We start from the raw sequence: 27,412 nt of genomic DNA on the forward strand, positions 1-27,412 counted from the left end.
GAGCGTAATTTCAAATCCGCTTCCACGAGGGCTGGGAAGGCAGGCTGCTGGGATTTATTTGTCTGGGCTGAAGGGCCACAATAAATGTTCCTGGTTAATTCAAGGACGTACCAATTCAAATGAAGCACTACAAAGGGGTGCCTAATGCTTTTTGATCATTTAGACCATGTTATTATGAAATGTGAGCGGTGTCAAGTGTGCAGATTTAGTAGTTAAGGAACGAGTGACATACAGGACTGCTGTATGACACTGCTTTTCTAAGCTGCAAGTCTCTTTGTTAACCTACGATTAAAAACTATTTCAAATATTGATCTAATATTGATTTACCTAAGCCATTTATTGCTTAATTTCCTTATTTATTGACATGTATAGCGAAAGAGACAAAAGCTCCACAGCTCTGTCATTCTTTTTGTTCTCTGAGCAGCCTTTCAATATTGTTCTTCATCTGTAGACTTTTGTTTGTAGGAGATCATTCATTAGTTGGGATAGACCAACCCAATCGTTTTACTCACATAGAATGAAGTTATTGTCACTTTCGCTCTTTAATAATTGTTTTTTTTTTCTACTTTTAGAGAGTCCCTGCCTGTTAAAAAAAAGTTAAATTTAATTTGCGTCTGCCAAAAACAGTTGCACAGTCCAGTATACGGACGTTCTGTCAAGGCTGCAAGAAAATGAGCCCTGCAGCTATAACACAGTAGACTATCTTCTGATACAACAATAACTACAGGAGTCAGAATATAAGAACTAAGACATGATGAGCAGATTTGCACAAAAATAACATGTTTACAACTTGAGGCATGAGCTGGATTTGATTTTGTGTGGCCCATTGTAGCTGAAACAATAAGCGTTGTGGCACGCTAACAGAATGTGGCCCTATTCCGACAGTGCAAGTCCGTCTTTTAAACCTCGCTTTGGGATGTCTGGCAGTTTTCTGGTAGTGTTTGGCTCAGTGTTGCCCTGTGTGGCCACGTCCTCAAAATAATGGTGAGGTGCGCATTTGCACTGAAATACATTTCGCTTTGGACTAACATTTCTATTAATAATTTTCAAAACAAAGATTGTAACAAAGCAGGCTGAAGTGGCAGACAGATTCCTCTGCCAGTAGAGAAGATTTTGAACAATGCAATCATATCTGACTGATTTGCATAAATTGTATTTTAGCTCATAATTTCCTTTACTAATATGCATACTGCATCTGGTTATTTGTTATAAATAGATTGAACACCGGAGCTCCGGTGTACTGATGCACTTCATGTACCTGCAGGACCATTTTCTTCTGAAAAAACCTGACCTGTTTTACCAGGTAGACACAGAGTGAGATACTAAAATCCACCGTAGGTCTGGTGCCCCTGATTCTAAAGATTCACCCCTGAATACTGTTGATAAAATAGTAAAATCGGACTTGGACACTCCCATTAATGTTTTATTTATAACTGTACCATAATGGACCTCATTTACTAATGTAATGTAGTGCCTAGTCCTGATTTCTTATAATACTAAGTGTAAGAAGTGAGACGGGGGTGTAGGCACGTATCCAATGTGGAAGGTGTGGAAGAAAATGAAAGGGAGTTGAATCTGTGTAAATGGGAATACTGCATTGCAATTTGGAATCTGCAAATTACCACTAATAGCCCATGAGAACCCATTATATCTAAAATTACCCTCTATCTTTCTGTGCGTGTGTGTGTGTGTCATGAATATGCAGGAATAGGCATGTAAATATCAGCTGTGCATTTATTCAAAATGCATCATGGTGTGACCTCCCATTATTTAATTAGGGCTAATTAGCATATCTGCATCCTGTAATATGGTTTCTACCGCATGAATTAGCTCCAGCTTTCCACACAAAAAGCGATAGAAAGTGAAGTGATACACAGCACAGCACAATGAAATGTGTCCTCTGTATTTAACCAGTGGGCAGCCATGACAGGCGCCTGGGGAGAAGTGTGTGGGGACGGTGCCTTGCTCAGTGGCACCTTGGCGGATCGGGATTCGAACTATCAATGAAGGTTACTTTATACACAACAGAGTATAACACGTGTGCAGATTCTACTCATCAGAATACAGAATAAGTAAAAAAATAAAAAAATGTTCCTGACATAAGGAAATGAGGCAACACTTGCCGAGTCAACAAAATCACAGTTAGATGTGGAGGTGAGAAAGGGCTTTTCTGAATGTTAACGCTGGTTTACCCATCTTCATGCTCGTATGACATGAGCAAAGCACCAGGGGTTACATTTCGTCGATTGTGTCGTTCCCCCCCATGCACACACACACACACACAGACAAATTGATGCACTTTCAAGATTTATCAAAGCAAGCGGAGACTTTGTTGTCCAAAACCCTGTGCTGATCAAAGCCAAATGTTAACAATATAGCGAATGGAATGAGAAGGGCTCCTGTTTTTGGCAGCCGACTTGAACATGACGCTTTCACCCTAGATTCAATCATTTCAATTGATCACCACAGGATCTGGACTCCAGTCACCACCAGCTGATATTTCTTGAATGATGCTGACAGTGAAATTGATGACGCCGATGATGTGGAGGAATATGCAGTAATGACATGTTTATGTCACTTCAGGGACCTCAAATGTTGCACTGCAGGGTGGTTGTAATTATGTGACCCATGTTATGTTCTAAGGTTTGGCTTTTAATGTAAGAAATCCTTTTACCAAATTGTTTACGGTTGTGTGGAAATATTTATTGTGAAATGGCTGAGTGAATGCATCGATAAATATTACAAGAAATAAATATGAATGCATTAATCATACTCGCTATATTTTTTCGTATTAAATACACTCCTCTTCACACTCCATGCAGGATAAATAAAGTGAAAATAAAAGATTAGAAAAATGGTCCCGACTGAAGAAATCCAGCATCCAGCCCTACTGTCTTACCATAAATCCATTAAAGGATGTGCACCAACGAGAAAGTCATTGGCTCTAGGTAGTTACATGACCTGATCCTTCATATTCCTGCTTTTAATGGATAATTTCACGTTCAACCAGATCCTTGCAATTATAAATTTGAACTGATCATGGTTAATCAGAACAAATTTCATGAGAAAAGATAATACATGAATTGTTAATGTCAATGTACAGGCTCACGTGGTTCTACTACCGATTACTTCTGATCTTCATGGGAAGCTATGCTGTCTCATCTTATTGACAAAGTGACATGCAGAATCCACACATTCTCAAATACACAAACACAACCACAAGCGAGGAGCAGCCCCAAGTGTCACAGTTGAAGGACAGTCTCTGTGGTAGACACTTAGAAACATTGATTTGTGGCATTGATTGACTAACCCAGTTTTGATTCATGAACATCTCTGCACTGTCCTTTTGATGTAGCTGTTTCTCAGCAACTCTGAAAGAATATGCACATTTAATGATGTGAATGATGTGAAGGTGCTCAGTAGATTTAAGAAGCAACAATGGGCATCTCATTAACATCCTGAAGATGCTTACAAGCTCCTGGGCCTCCACTGCATGAAATGTCCCCTCCACCACCCAACCCACCCGGCTCGAGAGCAATAATGCATGCCAGCCCTCACACTCAGAATAGGCAGGCCACATGGTGAGCAACCATTTTCACTTTTCATGCTGCCATATCGCTGATGTGAACGGCATCCCGGGTGAAAGGGATGCTGGGATATGTGGCTATGAATCAATGAAGAGCAATTGGGGGGCAAAGTTGTAATCCAGAAGGCAGTAAAAAATGTATTTGTGTAATTGATCTTTTTTTTTTTATTTGGTATTGAATCGTGTCTCCCAAAACTCCCAAATTATGCAAAAAAATGTTAATTAACATAATTAATTAATTGTAGACCTACTCTGGTCTACAGTAGAATGGAGGAATGGAGGAAGTGTCTGTGTGGGTGTGTTTGTACTCAGTTGTGCTATATGATCCATTTAAAGATTCCCAGCGGGCCGCTAGACAAGCCCTCTCCGGTAAAACGGCAGCAGTCCCTGATGACAAGAATTCAGTTTCAGCCCTATTCAATTCAGCCCGTGTTCCCGACATCCCATCTCCCTGTACAGCAGAGGGGGCAGTTATTAAACTCCACATCCTCAATGCACTCGCATGTTGGAGTGAGATGGGGTCACAGAGGGCTACAGAGAGGGGGAAATATGAAAGGAGGCGAAAATGAGAATCCATAAGAAAATAATGCAGACGGTGAGCAAGAGGGGGAAAAAGACAGTGAATAAGATGCTGGTAAAATTTTGGAACTGAGGTGATGCAAAAATATGTTACACACCTAAAGCAAGGATGGGCTGGACATCTGTGAATTCATAAAAGAAGGGTAATAATTTTTATATATATATATATATATATTTTTTTTTTTATTCCAAGCCCATTACCACTAAAACTAGTGGTGGGTTTCATTTCCAATTAATGTTTGAGCTCTAATGATGTACCTGAATAAAGTTGTTTAGCTGACTGCCATGCTGAGATCAAAACTCTGACAGTTACCTAATTAAAAAACGTATATAATTCATATAATAATTATTATATAATAATATTTGCCTGAAATATGCATAAAAACATTATCTATGCAATCTAATCAATTAACACGTTTCATTTTATTGTGATTTCAATGGTTAAATTGGCTAAAAACCACACATTTGCCATTGTTCATGTTCTTGGGAAAAGTATTAAAATAATATAAGTAGATAAGCTTATGTGCATGCTTTAATATGCTGCAATGGATAAAATACACTTTTTATCCTTCATCACACTGCATTCACCCTGACAAAACTAATCAAATGTGCCAAGACGGAAAAAATGGTGAAAAGAAGTATAATACAAGGTTACTTTTCTGCACAGGCTGTTAATGTACAGAAAGAGTAAAAGTAAATGTAAAATGCCGTGCACAGGTTGTAGGCCACACAGTCACACACTATTTTTACACAATCCACAGTTGGCACCATGGTGCAATGAATGCCCAAAGCCTTTGACTGAATGAGGTCCCTCGTAATCTAAATAATTAATTTGAAAACTGTCTATGTGCCAACAAATTATTTTCTGCCAGACAAATGCTTCATATTTAATCAGATAAGGCATCGAATGGAATCACCACTGTGAATCACTAGAACTCATTTGCACATCTTCACGTCTTTACAAATATTTCTGTATTGAAATAATTTGCACAGCTTCACTTTACACCATCATTCTACTCGTTGCATATAATTTATGCTTAAAACATACATTTGTAATATTTGTTTATATTTTCAATATTTGAAATTGAATTTGTCCATAGACGAAATCAGGAGAGGAATACAAGCCACTGGCCAACTGGCTGGGTGGCAGTGTAAATAAATGGGTTCATATGCATATGCTCATATCGGCCAGTGTGATATCACCAAATAAAATTGCTCTGAAATGCAGTACAGGTCACAGTCAAAGCCTTCCAATTACATGAAATGAAATGCACGCTGCAGTTTTGTGTGTCAGAGACTAGCAGAATTCTGAAAGCTTCACACTGACAAATGTGTGAGAAATACAGCAGGGTTATCGAGGGACTGGTGCATTCATGGAAGCACTAGCACCTTATGTGCGATTCACGGGTGTATTTTTGCTAGTTTTTTTTCGTATCCGCATGCGCTCAGTGTCTAATTTTAAAGCTGCAAAGCTTTCTGTGCATAATATGATTGTGGTTTTTGCACACGTCACAACTCCAAGAGGCATGACAATTCAAAGCGGATAATCTCTCTCCCTCCCCTGTTTCCATGTCCCCCTAGCCCCCTCGTTCAGTTGGCTGGTGGAGGAGCTGCCGCACATAAATAATGTATTCTGATTGCCGTCAGTTCACGGCATAATGCAGAGAAGACATATTCATCGTGTGCCACGGCATGCAGTGATTCCAGTGAAATTGCTTCATTCTTCTTCACCTAGATGCCCATGTCACAGCAACAAACAGCGGCACTTTTCAGAAACCGTAATAAAACGATGTCATCCATCACGAAGGACGTTGGCGTAAACAAAACTGGGATTTGCTGCTGTGATTCGCTTTCAAACCAACCACAACACAGCAGACCAAAGAGCACCAACATCAACCTCTGCCAATCAGCCACTGTGGCCATAATGCGACGGAGGCATTTCATCATCAACGGTTAGCTTCCATGTCATCCTGCCTGGATTCTACACAAAGACATGAACATGTGACAACATCGGTGGAAGAGCTGTCACCAGGTCTCCTATATACACGCCATCCGCTCTACTTCTGAGTGTTACGTTGCACATCTGATTCCTGGAAAAGCAAGATAACTTGACAACGTTCTGTTCCGTCTGGTATGATGTGAAATGATAAGAAGTCGAGGGAGATTTCTGTTGGAACACTGCAGTCCTGCAGAAGATCTCAGCAAAATGTCACACACTAGTCCTAATGCGTGGAAAAAAAAAAAACCTTACTCCCCCTCTCACCTTCTCACATTCTATCACTTCTAAATGCTTCAGAAGATCCACCAACAACTTGTCTTTGTTCTGTCCCCTCCAAGGTGTCCATTCATTATAGATGAACTCAACGACTGAGCTGACAGCCTTTAATCTCGTTCCTTCAACTCCTCTCATGTCCCGAGGGCACCAGACGCCAGCTCTAATTCCGCTCTGAACATTATTTACTCGGCTCGTACCTTCAGGAGTCTGACGGAGGGCAGGAAGGCGGCGTGACAGAGTTTCCTGATGGTCCAGTTGAGCGGCCGGGGGGCGTCCAACTGGTTCATAGCCCCCGGCCGGGTATTCCCACTGTCCGGAAAGGGTCCCCACATTGGAGGCAATGAAGGACGGTCTCCAGCCAGAAAGGGTTGAAGTCATGAATCATGACCCTCTCAGCACTCAGCCGCGACCAAGACCCTCGTCCCTTCGCCCTCGTCCCTTCCCCTCCTTCCCGACCCTCCCTCCCCTCCCCAAAGATCCGCTGGACTCTGAAGCGCTGGCCCGGGCATAAAGAGCTTCCCGTCCAAACTCCGGCAGCCTGAGAGACCCAGTTCTGCCAGCGGTGACCCGAATCATGCGTCCCCCCCAAAGAGCGGAGCGCAGAGGAGAGGAGAGGAGAGGAGCGCGGTGGAGGACGGAGGAGAGAGGAGCGCCACGGCAGGGGCCGGAACAGCTGTGAGATGGAGCACCGCGGCACTGTCTTCAAGAACACAGAGAGAGAGGGGGGTGAGAAAAGTGGGAGAGCGAGAGAGAGAGAGAGAGAGAGAGAGTGGGGGAAGCACCAACAGAAAGAGCTAAAAAGAAGACAAGAGGAGTGATAGATAGGAAACAGCAGTGATAAAAAAAGAGAGATGAGAAAAGAAGACTGGACCAAAAAAATCAAGAGAGGAAGAGGGAAAGAGACATTGAGAGAATGGAGGAAGAGAGAAAGCAAGAGAGAGAGGGTCTGATAGATAGAAAGACTGGAAGAGAAGGAGGAAGAGGGAAAAAGAGAGAGAGGGTCGGTTAGATAAAAAGACTGGGATAGAAGGGAGTAAAGAGAGGGAGAGAGAGGGTTGGATAGACAGAAAGACTGGAAAAGAAGAGAGGGAGAGAGGGAAGGTAGGATGGATAGAAAGACTGTTAGAGAAGAGAAAGAGAGAAAGATGTTTGGATTGATAGAAAAACTGGAAGAAAAGAGAGGGAGAGAGGGAAGGTTAGATAGATAGAAAGACTGGGAGAGATGAATGAAAGAGAGAGGGAGAGAGAGTCGGATAAATAGAAAGACTGAAAGAGAAGGAAGAAAGAGGGGAAGAGAGAGGGGGATAGACACGGAGAGATTGAAAGAGTGACAGAGATGGGTGGGGCTGGGTGGAGGCTCAGATGAAATATCCAGAAATAGAAGGGAGTGTTAGTGGAGCAGAGGAAGGCGGCTGCTGGGATTTTATGCAGGTGTGGATTCAGGACCAGGGAAACTAGCGGCAACTTTTAAAAATCCCTCTTTCGTTGTCTCTGAATTCCTGATGCAGTCATGTTTAAATGTATCCTTTTTAATCTCATTCAAAATCTCCAAAACAAAACCTTTTTCTGACCAGAAATTGTTCACTGATTATGATAATAACCTAAACAAAAGGTTAAAGGTGAGACTCCAGAAGAGCCTGGTAGTCTTGTTAGACTGCAGACGGATGGAATAATAAACTCGAGCAACACATGAATACATGAATAAGCAAACCCACGTGCAGGGAAATGTGAAATCCCGTCAATCACCGTCGATCGTGCCAATATTACCGCATTCCCGAGGCCCCGCCCACTCTCTCTCTCTCTCTCTCTCTCTCTCTCTCTCTCTCTGCGCGAAAGTGATTATTATGCAACCTCTCGCCGGAATACACGTAACCATAGCGACCGCTGTTTACAGTTCCTTTTCATGTGCCGTGAGCGCCGCAGGTGTGAAGGGAGTCGCGCTTCATCCCTCCGCGCATGCGCACACGACCACGGTGGCAACCTTGTTGCGGCCACTGGTTCCCTCACATCAGCCCACTCGAGTCCGTGTTCGGGGGGGGGGGGGGGGGGGGTAACAGAAGACGTAATTTATTCACACATCCTACAACTCCAACCCATTGTTCTAAATAAAGAGCAGAATGTCTCCTTCCTCCTCCTCCTCCTCCTCCTCCAAGTGGACACACACACACACACGCACACATTCTGTATCCATGCACCAAAAGGCCCGTGTAAATCACTTTTCTATGAACCATTAGAAAATAATTAGTTCCGGTCCTGGAATCTGATTGGTTGATGGCAGTGCTATAATCTCCCATATATCAACACCCTGTATGGATTTCTCACTCATCCTGGGGAGAGAGAGTCAAACAGCTGGATTAGCAGGTCGAATTTTTTCCTAATTAAAATTCATTATACAAGATATTGATTAAATTGGTCTCTTTTTTGCAGCAGTAAGGCTTATGGTGCTGTGTGCTCATCCATCCTTTGACTTTGTCCTTTATTGCTTAATGAATGACCTTCACGGAAAACAGACCCTTTTTTAACCTGTTAAAAAAATGATGAATGTCTTGTAGACCTGTTTAGATCCTCAATACAAAATAATTTCACAAAAAAAAATAGTATAGTGTTTAATGCATAATAACTGCCTTCTGGTAAAAGGGTCAGCTGAGAAGGACTTGCACCAGGTCTGAACCACATCAGTCAGCCATGTGTCCATGATAGCTGGATCTACACGCACATTGCAGTATATATAAAACACACAGTGTGTAATGCTGTAAAATGGATTTGGCCATAAAACCCCCTCTGATGATTTGCTTTACTGGAAGTAATAAAACCTACTGGGAGTGGGAAAGAAATGTCAAATCTATGGTTGCATTTCACAAAGCAGCATGAACATACATCTATACAGTGCTGTTCTCTGGCACCCATATCCGCTTTCTTCCCGTTAGATTCTGCATGCTGGATCTGGTTACAACATGCAGAGCTGTCGGGATGGTTCTGAGCTCATGCGCCGTGGCTCGGAGAAGAACAAGGCAGGCCCTTTACAATGTTGGCACATCATGAAGCTTATGGCCGGCATCTTTCTTTCCACGTTAAAACGCTGTATTCCCAACCTGAATGCTAAACAGCGGCTCGGAGAGCATGACTCCTGCACACCTGAGCACACACGGGTGCCAAGGCACGAATGCGCCCGGAGAGATAGTAAACCGCCTAATCATGTATTTCAGTAAAACCATTGTGTAAAGAAAAAAAAAAAAGAATTTACTAATCAACTGAGCTGAAATACTATCCATTTATGCATCTGAACGCAGTTTCACTTATCTGCCTTCCTCATGGCTTGACACCAGAAACAAAATGTTTTTTGATTTACCCAAACCATTTATTGCAGAATTTCCTAATTCGCATGAAACAATGACACTCTGTTCTCCTATTGTTCTCGGAGCAGCAGTACAATGTTGTTGGGAGAGACCAACCCCCAGTTCTTCGTGGCATCCCTACGTATCAACGTTTTTTTCTCCAAGCAAATTAAAATAATGCCACTTGCAAGTTTGAATAATTGTTGTTTTTGTGTTGTACAGATATTCCCTTCTGTGTATTTTACACTAAATTCTTTTACAAATCAATCTCTAACTGCCAAGGTGCCACTGAGGTGCCACTGAGTAAAGTGCCGTCCCCACACACTGCTCCCCGGACACCTGTCATGGCTGCCCACTGCTCACCAAGGGTGAGGGTTAAATACAGAGGACACATTTCGTTGTGTCACTGTGTGCTGTGCTGCAGTGTATCACATGACAATCACTTCACTTTTCACTTTTTTCCCTTTTCACTTAATGTCCCACATAATCTTAGAAATCCTTATTATTTTATGATTTAATGATTGATTGAAATGTATTTTTTGTATTTTTGGCTCCTAAACTGCAAAAACAAGTCTAAGACAGTATAAGACATTGCTCCGCCCGCCAAACATCTTTTACAGACATCTTTTACATTTTTTAAAAAAACCTGTGCCACACATTTTTAGAGGCATTAAATTATTCATATTTGGAACGTGTTGCATATTTCCTAGAGTGCACTCTCCAGCTTTGTTGACCCACATTACACAGCGACAGTGAAGAGGCGGAGCCGCTGATCCCTCCAACTCCCACTTGGAGATTCGTTAAAAATGAATGAGAACAGTCTACTGCACTGGACACATCATTCTTCTTTTGTCTTCCTTGCTTCAAGTGAACTGGCTGTTTAGTTCAATTCATGCCACCCCTGCAGGTTTTTTTATTTGTACTTCTTTCGTTCCAACACTAGATGGCAACCCTTTGATACAAAACCATAGTCAAGTCTGAGGTACAGATGTTTTTTCAGCAGGATTTTTAAAAAAATGTCAATATAATGACAAGGACCTGCAGATAAAACCCCTACAATTACTGCTGCTACCAATAATAATAATATAAATTCAAATTTATTAGGGGATGGAAACCAAATAAGAATGCAAATAATTCGCATAATTTTATCACTTTTCTTGTAATTCATTAAAACAAACAAACCCCTCCACTATTTGCTGTCAGCGCTATTACTTTCAATATTCCTTGAGACTATAAACATCTGAAGTCACTGTACGGTAGTACGGATCCCATTACTGGGGTCTATTACCAGCTCCAGCAGAGCATAATATGCTGAAACTTCACAGATGACGAATATTGCCTGCAACTATTGTGTTTGTGAGGGTCAAAAAAAAAAAAAAAAAAACTGAACTGAAGAGAGACAAAATAATTCACCTGAACAGTGGGACTTACGGATGCTTCAGAATGTCTGAATTTTGCAGGTAAAAATAAAGTTGTGAGTATTTTTTTTTGTTGTTGTTGCTGGAAGGAAATAATAAAAAAAGAGCAACATTTGTTATTCAGAGTGTTCGAGGACTGAACGGGGAGGCAGTGCTGCACTAACACAGAAGAAGACGAGGAGATGCATCCAGAAAAGTGTCAGCAAATGACGTGTCAGAACAAAGACGGCAAACACAAGCCAATTTGAAGTGAATTTGTTTGAATATTTTATAATAAATACGCCACCGATGACTACATTCTTACATCGAGCCGTTCATTTCAAACCTTTCAAATGCACAAGCTTAACAGACTTTAATTTGAATTAATTAGGAAAATTGTGCACTGAGAATCAATTGTAATTAGGAAACAGTAGCAGCGCTCCATACAATTAACGCTCCTTTGAAAATGCGACGCACCAGACACAGTGCAGCATATTCTGCATTTTCTCGTCCTTACGCACGGACAGTAAATTTAGTAAAGTATACAATATAAATAGTAGGGTGGTAGTAGCCGAGCGGGTAACACACTCGCCTATGAACCAGAAGACCCGGGTTCGTATCCCACTTACTAACATTGTGTCCCTGAGCAAGACACTTAACCCCAAGTTAAGCTCCAGGGGGGACTGTCCCTGTCACTACTGATTGTAAGACGCTCTGGATAAGGGCGTCTGGTAAATGCTGTAAATGTAGTTTGCGTGGATGTAGGAGTTATAGGCTCTATAGAGCCTTGTGCAGAACCAGCTCGTCTGCACTGTTGGAGTGGTTTTACCCGCAGTGTTGTCCCCAGTTTGCCTTTTTTGTGGCAGTGGCACGTCATTGGTCTGGTGACAGACAAGGACATGGAGGATTATGGGAGGCGGCTCGCCGGCCTGCCTTGCATGTCTTTTCCTTTCCACAGTTTCGCGCGTCCTTCTCCAAGTGCACCGTAATAGAACGGAACACAGAGCCCCATTTACCCTGAGTGGAGATGAGGCATCTTAACAGAGAAGAGCACTGTGTACTTTCCTCATTCCGCCACAAGCACGCTCACATCCAGCACCCAAGGGTTCAAGTGCAGTGTGAGTGTTGTTAATGGGACAGGTGGTTTTGCTGAGACTCACTCCAATCATCAAGTGATTCGTGTTCTTCTGTCTCACTGTGGTGCTGTCATTGTCCCCTTTACAACCATGGCGTATGCTACAAATGGTTATAAATGCTATTAACTATAATTATATTCTATTTGTCCTGGGCAATGCTTCTCAATACATAGTTGATATGTGTCAGGCTATATAAAATCAGATTTCATTCATTATGTATGGTAGCACATGACAGCCTCCGCATTTCTTCCCTGTCTGATGATTGTTTTTACCGTACAGTATTTAGAGGACAACTGACCAGGGCCCTACAATGATGAGCCACAGAGCAGCAGCAGAAGCTCTGAATGTGTTTTTGAAGCGGAGTGTAAGATTTCGTTCGTGTTCATATGCATCACATGTGATTTGCAAAGTGACAAGTGTGAGAACCAATTCCCACCTGTCAGCCCCTAAGCTCTCTGTGAAGGGTGCTGTGGGTAAATCCAGAAATGGCTTTTAAATAGCGTTATTTCATACATAAATATATATTATATGTATAGCTGTTTAGATTTTTTTTTTATACTTTTACATTATTATATAGGTGACAACTAGAACAGCCAGAGAGACATATTGCGTCCCTGGTCTGCCATCTTTTGTGCTGATCCCCTGAGGACGCTGCTCAGCTTTTTCCCAGAGGGCTGCAGGATAACAGCAGCACGACGGGACTCCAGAATCGTGGGATGGGTTCAGGCTCACGCTGTGGCCCCATCCTTCTGTCAGGAAGACCTCCACTGGCTGAGCCTTCCCCGCTCCATCTGGAGCGATTATCCTCTGGGGCAGAGCGCGATCGACAAGCCCCAACCCTTCCCTGGGTTTCAGCAGTTCACACTGACTGGACATGCCAGTCCGAAGACTCATGACAGCCCCTACACACCTCAGGGAGATGACTGGTTGTGTCATTTGCCAATGGCAATTTGGTTACTATAGCAACATGGCTCAATACTGTAACTTAATCCAACTTCTAATTTTTTTATGGTTAATTAATTAATTAAAGGATACAACTCAATGGCCGACAGTAATAATAATAATAATAATAATAATAATAATAATAATAGTAAACGATCATAAATACAGCTTCCCATACAACCTGCATCCCCATCTTTAATCCTAATATTTAAATATTAATCTGTCTAATTTGGCTCATGTTTATCTTTTTGATATTGATCATCACTGGCCTCCTTCATTTGGGCAATAATCCTTAGACAAATTTGCTGGACGAACTGTAACTTGAAGACATAAAATTTCCTAACTGTCCAAAAATTTGCATATAAATAACACATTTGAATTTCTGGTCTGCGTGCCAACATGAACTTTGTTTTCTTGAGGAATCTGAAGAAATTTGGGACAGTGACATCTGCAATTCTGAATTGGAGCTTCATCACACCGAGATTTTGTATCATAGACATGAGCATGTTTACCATGATGTAGCCTTTCCTCTTCTTTTCTAAACCCTCTGGGCAGAGAGTATGACTTTTTTTGGAGTTTTGGTCCAAATTTTACCATCAGATGTGCTCGTTCCTTAACCACGCTACAAGGTATTTGTACTCGTCTGACCACTTTCCCACTTTGAAACAACGACTAATTCTAATTTCACACGACGGTTCTCCTGCACCATGTTTTTATATGGCATCAGCAGATGGCAGGGTGGGTTGTGTTTTACTGACAGTTGTTTCTGGAAGTATTCCTGGGTCCATTTAGTAATGTGACCACGGGCATCGAATCAAGGTCTTCGCCTTGTCCCTAACGCACAGCGATATCTCCAGTTTCTTGATGATGTTGTGCACTGAGGATGAGATTTGGAAAAGTTTTTGCAGTTTGATGTTGAATATTGTTTTCCATAACACTTGAGGAACAAGTATTCCACTCTTGCACTCTTTCACAGATTAGAGAGCCTCTGCAACTCTTTACTTCTGAGGGACTTTATCTCTCTAAGACATCCTTTTCATAACTAATCATGTTATAGATCTGATATCAATTAACTTCATCAGTTGCTATATGTTCTCCCAGCTGAATCTTCTGAAACGTTCTTGCTTTTTCTCATTCCGTGGGTTTCACAGTTTGAACATTTGTTATGTTGTCTATGTTCTGTTGTAAATGAGATATTGTCTTGTATAATTTTAAAGTCTTTTACATTTCATTTTATGGCTTTCATTTTCATATACTGATAATCATTAATAACACATTTCTTTATGGCCTTACACAGACTTCAGAACCTTGGAGTATAATACCACAGCTTATGGCATAAATCCAAGAAGTAATCATTTTCATTCTAAACTGATTGGTATAAAATGTAAAGCAGGTCATTTGTGCAAAACAACTGCTACCAGACAGAAGATGAAAAGCAACCAAGATGATCCCGTTTGCAAGCTTTGTGCAAGTCACATTTTTCATTAAGCCACCCGGTGACAGCACTTCTGTGTTGACGAACAGGTTGTCACACTTTGACACAACACTTTGACTTTTAAAAACTTATATTGACCTGAACCTTGGTGGTGTTTAATTGTACTTAATCTCGTTGTGGAGGTGGAAGTGGTTAAAAATGACATTTGAAGGAGACGAGCTACACAGGTTAGTCTACTCTTATAAATGCCTCACGTTCAGTGACCATTCCCTCACCAGAAAGGTCATGCTGGGGGACATCATTAAAGGGCAGCTAAATCACATACAGTCATATCAAGATGACCACCGCTACAGAGAACATGCAAGGTTAAAGTGAAATTGCTATTCACCATGATCACGGTAAAATAACTGAACTTTGCTGAAGCTCCACTTTATGGGTGGATGGAGAGAAAAATTACGTAAAAAAAAAACTTAAAAATAACTTTTGTGAAGTTTCATGGAAGCCACAGAGTTTTTGTTCTCATCAACTGATAAGCACCAGCACTACTGTAAAAATGTAGCCTATGCCCTGTCAAACTGGCAAGAGAGGCTTGTTAAGACTCGCTCATCCAATTAAATGAAAACAATCACAGATACGTTAAAAACATCATTGGAAATAATTAAAGCAGTGATTTATTAAATTCAAGACATGCCAAGTAAAAAAAAAAATGGCATGAATAACAATTACAGTCTCATTACAATGACACCTGTCTACAGGTTTGAAATATTGAATTTTTGAAGTTGATGCATTAGAAGCAGGAAACATGGCCAAAGAAAAGAATAGGAGTGACATCGACATTGTGAAGCTAGATGAGGCTCACTGATACACAAAGGGCTGTCTATATGATTCAATCCCACATTTCATTGTGGAAATGTGTCAGAACACAGCGCATCACAGCTTGCTGCATATAATTTAGTCAGAAAGTCCATGCAAATCCCTGGTCACCAACAAAGTGGCTACAAGGGACCTGTGAGCTTCAGAACTGGACTTCAGAACTGAACTGGATCATGAAGACAAATATGACTACAGTTAAATGCAGTTAGTGACAACGAAATTTATGAAGAAATAATTTAGGAATTATTTAGATTTTAGGATGTTTGTGGTGGATTAACAGATGGCTGGGAGAAAATGATGAAGCAATCTTTGGATTCACTTTCTTTATGATGGAGCGTCTTCCACTTCTAGAATTGATGTAGAGCATTCTTGAATCTATATGGTAAAAAATAATATAATAAGAAAATAACCTTGTTTTAATTGTGAAATTACTAACTTGTGAATTTGACTAAAATAAAGTTTTTGTCTGTTTTACTAGTTGCTTGTACTATATTGACTGGGCTAAATATAATTGCATAATTTCAGAAAAAACTATTTTAACACAAGTAGTTTCACCATTTTAGTGAAATCTGATGGTCTATGAAAAGAAAAGTGACAAACATGGCATTATGAGAATGCTGGCTGCTGCATGCAACACTTAATTGGCACTGGTACTGGCATCAGGACAGCACACCGCACCAGGAAAGGCTCTGTGAGCTCCAGCCTCCACTTTTTCAGGTTGCCTCCCTCTCCTCCCCTCCACCTATGGCCATTCCTAGTTCACCACTGTGCTCTTTCTTGCCTTGATGTAGCACAAGAAGGAATAGGACTCGGCTTTCTTTAGCTAATCACACTAGCTACTTCCCAGAAAAAGAGACGTATCCATACATCGAGATACATGTACCTAAAAACAACCAAACAATCAAACTAATAATCTGAGTCTGAATGAAAACTTTGCTATGGTGCTAAATGCAGTGACATCATCTTCAGAACTTTTTGATGAGGTGCCAGTCTAATTTGCTTGTGAAATGTTGCAGGCAAGTTTCTGTTTTGCAAGAAATGACTTGCAGAAAAAACAAGGGGCCACACATGTCACTTGTCCTAAAAGGACACCTGAAGACAGATACTGTTTTTTAATAGAGTTTCTAGTTGGATGAATACAGCCTCTGTACTAAGGGTTTCTGTACACTGACCATTATTGATTGAAACCAAAAGTTAACGAGGACCCACAATTTTCTGACTTTTCTACGCCACCCTCAACACTTTTACAGTCTGAGCTGTGTTTGCTGATGCTGACCTGGGTACAATCAATTGTCACCCATATAATTGTGTGGTGAAGGATATCTTACCCAAAATAGCTTATTCTCACCTTGGAATGAGGACCCAGTGACAAGGGAGACGTGACATGTCCTGGTCATGAAACTACATAAACCTCCAACATCCACCTTCTTGCGATACAAGAGAATTTTAATAAGAGCAGTTTGTGATATATCTGGTTGGATTTGTGTTATTACAGACCCAGGAAGGGTAGGATTATACCTTTGGGGCAGTGGTGGGTAAGGAAGCAAACTTATAATAGAAAGGTTGTGGGTTCGAATCCCGAACTGCCAAGGTGCCACTGAGCAAAGTACCGTCTCCACACACTGCTCTTCCTTCTCCATGGCTGCCCACTGCTCCCCAACGGTGATGGGTTAAAAGCAGCGGACACACAGTGCTGAACTGCAACAAACACTTCACTTTCAGTTTTAAGACTGTGAAGAAAAAACTCAGAAGAATGTGTGGGGAACATGCAAACTCCATGGATATTTTGGACAGGGATCCTAAAAGATTCTGTCATGGCCTGACCTTATGAGGTGCTCTGGTTCCATGTTCTGATCCGTAGTTTGGTGCTGACTATGTGTGTTCCAGATTGTGTTTAGTCCTCGTTGATTCATTGTTTTTTTAACCTTGTTCTGTATGTAGATGTCTGTGTGAATACTTAGGACCATGTGATATTTCAGCTTTTCTTTATTAATAAATCTGCAAAAATGTCAACAATTGTGTGTTTTTCTGCCAATATCTGAATACTTTCCGTACCCACTGTATATGTTACATATAAAAAAAAGGCTAGGTGTCAGTCCTAAATATATTCCTGGAAGAGGTGGGACAGATCGTGCAATCTTCATAATGCCATGATCTTGTACGATACCACTGTCCTTCTCATCTGGCAGACTGTTTTCACTGATTCATCAGCGACTTGGTTCCAGTCTACAGGCTGGATGTTTTCTGAGCAGTGGGCCCATTACACAGTTGTCACTGACCTACCTACCACTGGTCTGCTTGGGCCACATTCTCAAGCTTAAATTGCAGTCGAATTTCAAAATTGTAGAATAGACATTGCAAAGCTTATAAAACAGTGTCAGTGATTAAATGATTAAATGATGTCAGCATTTAAAAAATTTCATCTACGTAGTGTAAACTTTTGAGAGCCTCTGCGCATGCAGCAGCACGTATTACACCCCATTGATCCATGTGGCTTATGAAAATTGCCTCAGATAAACTTCGCATTAGTTCCTGAAGTCACTGGTGTTACCATGGCAACTGTTCAATTAGTACATAACAGAAGCAGCACAATAAAGCAAGCACATGAAGGTATAATGATGTTCATGGTAGTCTTCATGATGCAGAGATCATAGCTGAGAACCTCTGTGCATATAAATAAACTTGCCTCCCTATACGCAGATGGAAGCTGGCGACGTCTCTGCAGGCAGAGATCGGAAAACGACTTAACTGAGGGAGGCCGATTAAAAGAGCCAAGGGTGTGGGATAGAGAGGACACTGGGGGATTTGATGCTCTTCTGTGGAGATAACAGTGATAAGAAGAATAAGGAGAAAGTTGACAAGAGTTGAAGTGGAGAATCTGTTCTAAAAATTATTTCTTAACATCAAATCAGACACATACTCTTTTGTGATTAATTGGCAGCAGAGGGAAGATTTCTGGAATGAGTACGAAATGCCACATGGTTAATATTTATATATATATATTGGATTACAGAGCAGTTAATCATTATACTCTCGGCCCTACTTTCAATATTAATTCTATTTCATTCAAAGCACGTAACAGGAAATCTAATAAATTAATGAAATATTATTAATATTATTACTTTTTTAATGCCTAATATCTCACCCAAGTTATGTCAAACACTGTGTACTTGATTAAACAGAACCCAAGGGCTGTGCGTCATTGCAACTCATTACCCACAACCCATCTTCCATACACAATCCAAGCAGATAATGTCATCCATTTAGAGAAATTGTGTCTAACACTTTAAACAACGATCAATGTGCAGGCAAATGTGTTTTTACCCCACATGGTATCCGATAAGAAACACACATTGAAAAAACAACTCAACTTGTGAATCAATGTTGCTGATTGGTGACAGACTGATTTTCAGTGTCAGAAACACATCTTTATTGCAATAATGAGATATTGGTTTTTACAAATGTCTCCATCACAATTTTTGGCTGCAGTTTACTCATACTCTTCATCAGACTGTTATGTCAATCCAGACGTCCAAACTCTACTTCCTCTCCTCAGATAAATGACAAGAATGTAGCCACAACTTCCACTGCCATTATTGAACATAAACGATTGCCAATATGACAAGGCAAAATAATCATTGTGTTTCCAAGTGTTTGAGGTACAATAGAGCAGTTCTGTTTGACCTTTTACTTTTTATAAGAGTTATAATATCTGAAAGAATAGAGTTCGAACAGATTGTTATGAATAAATATTTTTTGTTACTATGATTTTCTTTAAAGAAATTAAAGCATCTGTAAGGATAAATGTATTATAAGTATGTTGTGATCCATAAAAAAAATCGATTATTAAAATTAAACCCTTCGATTATTTAAATTAAAGTCATACAAAGATATGTTTATATTTGTGAATAATCCTATAAAAATTACTTCACATTGCTATAAAAATTCACTGTCCCTTTAAATTGTTTCATGATTCAAAATGACTCAGTTTGACAGACTTTGTGTGCATAACCCACAAGTGAAATCTACAGAGGACCAGCACAGCTCACTGTGTATTCTAAAGGGCTCTGCCCATGTGGGCATGTCTGCAAGGGTTTGTGGGTAGATGTGTGTGCAAACTGTGTGTGTCTAAGGCTAAAACTGGCCGAGGTTCAGCGTGCCTGCGGGGATCAGTCTAAACCTTTTATAAGAAAACACATGCAGTCACCACAGATTCATTAATTTGCTGGGAGAAAAGGACTCCTTCAGGAGAGGTTTGGTTGTGGGGACTCAGCTCCCATGCATCTCAGTGGCGTTACTGTGACAAAAACACTCTCATCTGCATGAAGCCATCAGATCATGGTGTACAATAGGGTGGACTGATGGCACAACATGTGTCCGGTGAGCTCAGTATTTTTTTAAGTGTAGTTGAGGTATAACTGCATTACGCGCTTCCATGTCACACTTAGACCTCCTGGGTAATTTCACACAGAGAAACACACAAAAATGACTGCTTTTTAATAATTACAACACACTTGATTTGATAGACGGCTGTGTTTAGTAGTGAAAATGAAAGCATTTACACAGAAAATAAGTCTCATTTTTAAACTCAAAGCAACTGGTGGACCAGCAAACGTTCTGACGAGGTTGTCCAAGGTTTGTTAAGCACTTTTGCGAACTTCAAACAAGAACATTTCCAATCGCCAAACCCGTGTTTGAACACCAACCCACAGGAGACTAGCATTAAAGTCATGCAGTAAAGTACTGTATGAGCCTCATGTTGCTATGACGACAAAAATAAGACACATGAACGAGGGCCTGTGGCAGTGAGAAAAAAAAGTGCCCCCCACTGTCACAGGGCCCTTTCACTCAGTAATCTGTTCCTTATTAACCAAACCTACTACTGGAATGCTTGAGCTGCTCTGCTGCATGCTGAGATCTTTCAGAAAGACTTTTTGCTCTGATACAACATTTCTTGGTAACATTTAGGAAGCGAGGCAGAAACAATATTTAAGGACTGAGGAACCAACAAATTGTGCGAAGGCATTTGACTGTTTGAAGAAGATTCTAGACATTCATCCCTCTCCAAGTTCCCCTCCACCATTCCATTACAAGATCAACAACGGGAAAAAAAAAAAATGCAGCGTACAAGGGAGCGGAGATTTGGAACACTGAGACGTAGCAGGGTGTAGCATCGGGAGCAGAAAATAAAAGGCGAGGCACCGCGCCGATCTGCTCACCTCCCACCTGAGTTGTGCAAATCATGCTCTGTGTTAACTCTTCGTGTTAAGGTGAGACTTACACCATGCTTGGTACAGATGAGGTGACATATGGTCCAGCCGTTCAGCACTGCGCCACTGTGTTTTCCTGAGTTTCTTTGGGGGCTCTTGGAAGATTTTCAGAAGTTTATCGATTGCACCAAATCTGCATTGATCAGAATGAAAACTTCCATCTAATGGAAAACTTTGAAACAACAAGGAATGTCACTTCTGCATCTCCATCCCCACTATGGATTTGTGTGGTTCACTTCGCCACCCTATAACACTTCCCACTGCTGAAAGCCGTCAAAAAGAAGCCATAATGAATAAACACGTAATTTGGTTTCCAAGCTACTGTTGCCAAGGTTGCCCCTCCCCCCTCCAGCAAACTCGCTGGGTATTAAAGAATTGCAGAAATGCTTGGCAGTAATAACACAATTAGCCTGTTTTAACATAGCTGTGTTGTTGTGTTAATGGTCGGCTTGCTGTTCCTTTGTGTTTGCCTAACCCCCCATGCGGCTTTGCATGAAGAGCAGACCACCGGACTTCCTCTGCGTGAGGACATCAATACACACTGTCTATGTTCCGCTCGGCCCCACTTTCTCTAAAACGTGTCCTTCCTGATGGCAGATGTCTAAAAGCTGTCCATGTCCATGACGTTTTCGGAGTGTGAGGACAATTACGCTTTCTAATTTATTACATAATTGGCCACTAACAGGTAGTCAAATGGAGGTTTAATTAAGTGTTCTAGATGGAAATGAGATGCAAGGCACATTTTGCTGTGGACAATGAAAAGCTGCTCATGCATAGCTACTCAACTGTCAGTGCTTTGTGATGAACTGTCTACTTGGTCTGATTAGCAATAGTTATTCATGAAGTTTATTAAGGTTGATATTTCAGGCAAATATGCATTTTCTTTAATTGTACATCTTGTGCACTTTTCATCGTTCCAATTCCAAATGTAAGAGTTAATTTGACTCAACTACATGAATTTCGTGCTCCCAAATAATTTCGTTTTTTTTAGAGGCTTATCTCCTTGTTGTTTAAACATCAAGATTCAAACTGGGATGAAATTGTCAAATATAATTGAGTGTAATTTTGTATAATTAACCAATTGTTTAGATATATGGTACTGAACCCCGTTTTGGACTTTATGAGCTTTATGGTAGCCTAACCTGATTTTCCAGAATTTAATTAGGTTACTCAAAACCCCACAGACAGTCCTGGAATGGAATATGATGTCCCTGGACTCTCACAGAAACATTTCATCTATGAGCTGCAATGTAAGAAAGCTTTGGATGTCATGCTTAGGCTCTTGGAGCAATAATATGGGCGCTTGGATGGCTGACAGGAGATCTTCAGATTTAGTGGATGTTCTGGATGGTGCAACTGAACCAGTCTTGACCAGAAACATCGATGTGGTTCATCCATATGAAACAGGCTCATTTAAGAAAAAAAGGTTGCTATGGTGACCAACTAAACTATTCAGTCATTCTAGCTGAAAAAAATTTATCAATATGCATAGGAAATGTCAAAAATTGAATGTATCCGGCTCTGTGCAGTGCAGTGATGGATTCTGAAAACAGTGCATGATTAGAAATTTCGCCCAAATTTTGTGGAATGTCACAAAGGTTTTAAAACCTTCAGGGAGCCAGGCATCTGACGTTTTTGATGTCAGTCACCGCAGTTGCTCTAAACCTCCCCTGCCCAAGCCTAATCATGTCTTCAAGGCATTGGAACAGGCTGAACTCTCCCAGTGAAACCTAGAATTCACTAAACATACGTGACAGGTTCTACAATGGCCCAGAATATCTTTGATGATTCTATTAATTATGCCACCATAAGGGGTGATGAAATAGTGGCAAGAAAGGTCAGCACTGTGATCCAAAATGCTGACCTGTTGATTGATCATGTTGTTTTATTAATTTCTTCCATTTCTTCAGTCATCAAGTTCATTTTAATGGAAGGGAAATGAAAATCTCGCATTCATCTTTAAGTCTATGGTAAAGGCTACAGTGAACTTGGCCTATTAGAGTCTAAATAAAACTTTGCATCAAATGTGAAGAAGTGAGAAATCGCACAAGAATGGGATGTATATGAGCTCATAGTCAACCCCTTAGCATTTGAACTTTGCCTACCAAAATCTAACCACTTCATATTTAAATTCAAGTGAACGATTTGTACCAGATCTGGGAAATAAAAGTCCCCCATTGAGTGAATAATCTACACAGACTGACGGACAACCGAAAAAGAAAGAAAGCCTCCAGCCAACACTCTCACTGGCAAGGAAGCAAAATATCATCATATGGCTTCATTTGCTCTATGTTTTATGTTTTTTTTTTATGAATACTTGCTTTGGGAAGTGTGTGGTGTTCCGATACTCCAAGTATTGGAAACTGGAATGTGTGTGGCCACTTGAAAGAACCATGACTATCAACATTATTGTGATTGCTACTTTTGTCTTTATTATTATATCAGTATGAACAAACTCTTAGGATTTTTTTAGAGGGAAGGAATGTGGTGATTATGAACTAGCCATTTTCTGGCCATGGCTGTGTTCCACCCAGTGCCAGCCATTGCAAAACTGTTGCCCGAGGCAAACTTCACCCCTGCCCCTTCCATCCATTCTCAAACGCTTAATTTTTTTCATATATATATATATATATATATATATATATATATATATATATATATATATATATATATAGAGAGAGAGAGAGAGAGAGAGAGAGAGAGAGAGAGAGAGAGAGAGAGAGAGAGAGATGTAGCAAAAGAGAAAGGTTCATACATACACACACGCACACATACATGCACACCAACACAGATTTATACAGTTTTGAGAACAATATTTGATAGTTCAGCTCATGAAAAATGGGAGCAAAAACAAAAGCATTGCATTTATATTTTTGTTCAATATGTCAATACTAAAATATGTCAGCAAATTAAGTAGTGGTGCTGTAAGATCCAAATTTAATATCTTGCATGTGCTGTAAGATCCAAATTTAATATCTTGTATGACTTCCATGAGCTTGAAGGACTGTCATCAGGAATAGCAAAGAAAGCATTCTTGCATGCCTCATCAATTTTTAGGGTTTCGTTTTCCATGCTTCCTCTTTCATCCTACCCCAAACATGCTCAATTATGTTCATGTCTGGTGACTGGGCTGGCCAATCCTAGAGCCTCTTGATTTTCTTCGCCTTGAAGATGTGGAGATGGAAGTGTGTGATGGAGCTCCATCCTGCTGCAGAATTTGGCCTCTTTTATGGTTGGGAATATAAAAGGTAGCTAAGATTTTTTGGTATTTCAGACTATTGATGTTGCCTTCCACCCTGCAGATCTCTCACACACCCCCATACTGGATGTAACCCCAGAACATGATTTTTCCACCACCAAACTTCACTGTTTTCTGGGTGAATCTCGGATCCATGTGGGCTCCAGTAGGTCTCCTGAAATATATGCGGTGACTGTGGTGTAATTCAACAGAAGATTCATCTGAAAAATCCACCTTCTGCCACTTTTCCAGCCTCCATCCTTTTAGCAGGCTCTGGGCCTTGGCAAATGCCACACGGTTTTTCTATTGTCTTTTGTTTAGTGCTGGCTTCTGGGCACTGATTCGACCATGGAGGCCATTTCGAGACAAAATCTGACAAACTGTTCTGGTTGACTAAGGGACTTTAGGTGACCAGGTCTCGTGGAGCTCTGCTGCAGTGGAAAATGGCCGGCCTTGGATTTTCGATCCAACAAACGGTCCTCTGCCTGCCTGCCTCAAAAACATCTCCGGTCTCTTCAGACCTTTTTTTTTTATCCTCTGTACTTGATGCTGAGACATTGAAGGTGCCTGCCACATCAGCAGTGGATCTGGTCTTCAGCCTCTTGATAATCAACAGACATGTTTGCAGAGGTCTAGTTGCAGTTGATGTGAAGGTCTAGTGTACTGGGGTTCTTTTCATACACACCTGAGACCTCATTGATCCATTATTAGTCACAGGTGAAGCTCTTATGACAAGGCGACCACACTTATGTCTTTGCAAAAAATGGACTCAATGGGCTTTACCAAGCTTTGCGAGAGAGCAGTAGGCTGCCATGTTCAGTGTGTGAGAATGGTGCTTTGCACACGAGTGCAAACTTATTGGTAATTATTATTACTATAATAATAGTAAGTATTATTTCTAATTAATTATATTTTTTAAAAGTTGCATCAAAACAAAAGGAAATCCACTTCATGTTTGTAGTGCACTACATCAGAGTAATAAAATATCCATAACAGGCACTTCAGTGGCAGATGGTTCAGAAAGTCTCAGCACCTGCAGGCATTCACATGCCTGCTTTGAACAGCTATTCACTTCAGATTTGCTACTGTGATAAGCACACACACACACACACACACACACTTTCAGGTGGTTCCTCACATTAACCCCAATGGAACCCAAGTTCCTATGTGGTCCACATCTAAGCAACGTCTCCCTCTGGAGAAACTGGGTTCAATCGACTCTCTCCTGCTGCCCTCAGTACATCTTCCCTCTGTGGTTTAACACTTCTAGTCGTGTCTCTTGACACACTTCACACCCAAAAAATGTATTTCTGTCGGCGCTATTGTGCTTTACGTTGTGTTAGGCTGAGTTTGCACACGCTTGCAAAAAAAAAAAAAAGCAAATGCAATAAAGAAGAAAACTTACAAGAGGATCCAGATACCACAACTTCTGAACATAAATGCAAGAAATGAAAGGCAACAAATCCACGCTGTGGGCGAAGTACACACCTTTGTCAGTTTACAGCATGCCATTGCAGAGAAACCCTGAAGCATCCCGCCTAATCTTACCTGTTGCTGCTGAGAGCCCAGTCCAGACTTTTTGGTGGAACCCTGTCTGGAGCTCAGCCGCCTCCAGGACTCTGAGAATCGGCCCCTGCTGGTCCGTCGGCCCAGGTTCTGAGAGTCCTCCCGGGTGGAGCATGACCTGACCCCCTCTCTCCTCTCTGCCCACTTCCTTTTGTTCATGGCCCTGAAAATCTTGGCTCTAGATAGCACGGGGCAGGACGGACGACAGAGCGACTCACGCCACCAGGCTCCACCGGCGTCAGGTCATCTCCTGCGAGCTTTTTCCCTGTTGTCCTTCTCTGCTGCCTTTCTCAGGAGAAGCACCCTGTTGCATATGGTGCTGCTGTCTCTGTTAATGAAGCAGGTTGCTCAGCAGTGAGACAGAGAGCGACAGAGACAAAGCAAGAGGGAGGAAAGGGAATGAAGAAGGAAAGGAATCTATTCATATGAAGCCCCACCTGTGAGCCTGTTTAAAAAAAAAAAAGAAATCTCCCAGCGACTCCCAACTAGCGGAGCAGAGCAGAGCAGAACAGAGCAGCGCTGCGTGTTCAGTAAGTCTCTCCCGATCCGAGCGCAGTGCTCCCCACTCCTCCCCGTGCTCATTCACACGCTCAACCCCCCACCCACCAAGCCTCCACCACATCCTCCTCTCATCGCTCTCGCTGTAGTAGTTTGCAGCTTGCCTTTCACAGACACCCTTTGTTAGTCTATTATTTGGTAAGACTGTCTGGTCCCTTCTGACTCACACTGTTTTAATCAATGCTGAACAGCAACCTTCAATATAGCATCACAAAGGCAGACTAAATCAGCCCAGACATCACACACACACACACACACACACACACACACACACACACACACTTGTAACATTCGTGCCACCTCTGCCACGCCCCCAGCGGTCTACCTCTCCCATGTATTAGTGTGTGTTCTTCCGGGGCTCACTAGCACCCTGATTATTCCCACCTGTTCTTCATCACAGGTAAGTGGCGGTAATCACGGGTGCTTAGTGGGGTAATGACTTCTGATCGGTGATTGGTTAGTTTAGCGGTAATGGGTCTGTCCACTCCTCTTTATAACCAGCCGGTCCCTTTAGTCCTGCGTTCGGTCTCCCTCACACAACCAGAGTTCGTTGCTGCACCACATGCTGTCCTTAACGGCAATTGACAGTGAACCCCACAGAAGGACTGGAACTCAACTCTCCCCTCTAGGCTCAATACAGCTCAGCCACGCCGGTTCGAAGCCTGGGAAAGACAAGGGCGATCTTTGGCTCTCGCCGAGGGCCTCGCGGAAGATCCCACAACCCAGCTTCTAGAGGAGAGGCGTGGCACTTCACGCAAGGACATTTCAGTTCTTTCATTTGGTTTTTTGAGTTCAAATAAAATACACATTGTTATTTCTTCAACCTGCGTCCTCCATTTTTCACCTGAGCTAGAGGGGAACGTGACAACACTCTACATATCCCCAGCTACATACAAATAATGTTGCAAGTGAAAGTGTCATTTATTTAGCTCTATGTGCCAAGCCTTCATACATCATAAAGTTACATATTTTATGCTGATGATGGCTGAGTTTGAACTCAAAGTACCTCAAAGGAATCGTCTTTACGATCAATCGAAAAGGATTCACAAAACAAACATTCAAAGCTGGAATCAATACTTGGTTGGGGCTGAAGAAAATTACACATGTACAAAGGATACAGGGAGTGAAGTCACAAGTACAGAAATTTGCACAATTTGTTGATTTAATAATTATCCATGTCAATTTACATAAATGGTATCAGCAGTGCAATCATGTAAAAGAC

The 27,412-nt window shown here is 41.4% G+C and overlaps 1 protein-coding gene across 18 annotated transcripts in view; it reads right to left on the minus strand.

Annotated features, from left to right (window-relative positions):
* The window catches only part of trpm3 (transient receptor potential cation channel, subfamily M, member 3), an 89,916-nt gene extending 63,903 nt beyond the window's left edge, over window positions 1-26,013 (minus strand). For 8 of the 18 annotated variants that reach the window (XM_028996832.1, XM_028996830.1, XM_028996823.1 and 5 more), the window contains exon 1: window positions 25,615-26,013. In XM_028996832.1, coding sequence (XP_028852665.1) covers window positions 25,615-25,791 — 177 coding nt within the window. In that variant the 5' untranslated portion in view covers window positions 25,792-26,013. Of the gene's footprint in view, window positions 1-6,637; window positions 6,864-25,614 lie in introns of those variants that run through there. The other 10 variants (XM_028996835.1, XM_028996834.1, XM_028996825.1 and 7 more) reach the window with 2 other exon arrangements.
* Window positions 26,014-27,412: the final 1,399 nt, after the last annotated feature.

The sequence above is a fragment of the Denticeps clupeoides genome, chromosome 11 (assembly GCF_900700375.1).
Source record: "Denticeps clupeoides chromosome 11, fDenClu1.1, whole genome shotgun sequence".
Classification (NCBI taxonomy): domain Eukaryota; kingdom Metazoa; phylum Chordata; class Actinopteri; order Clupeiformes; family Denticipitidae; genus Denticeps; species Denticeps clupeoides.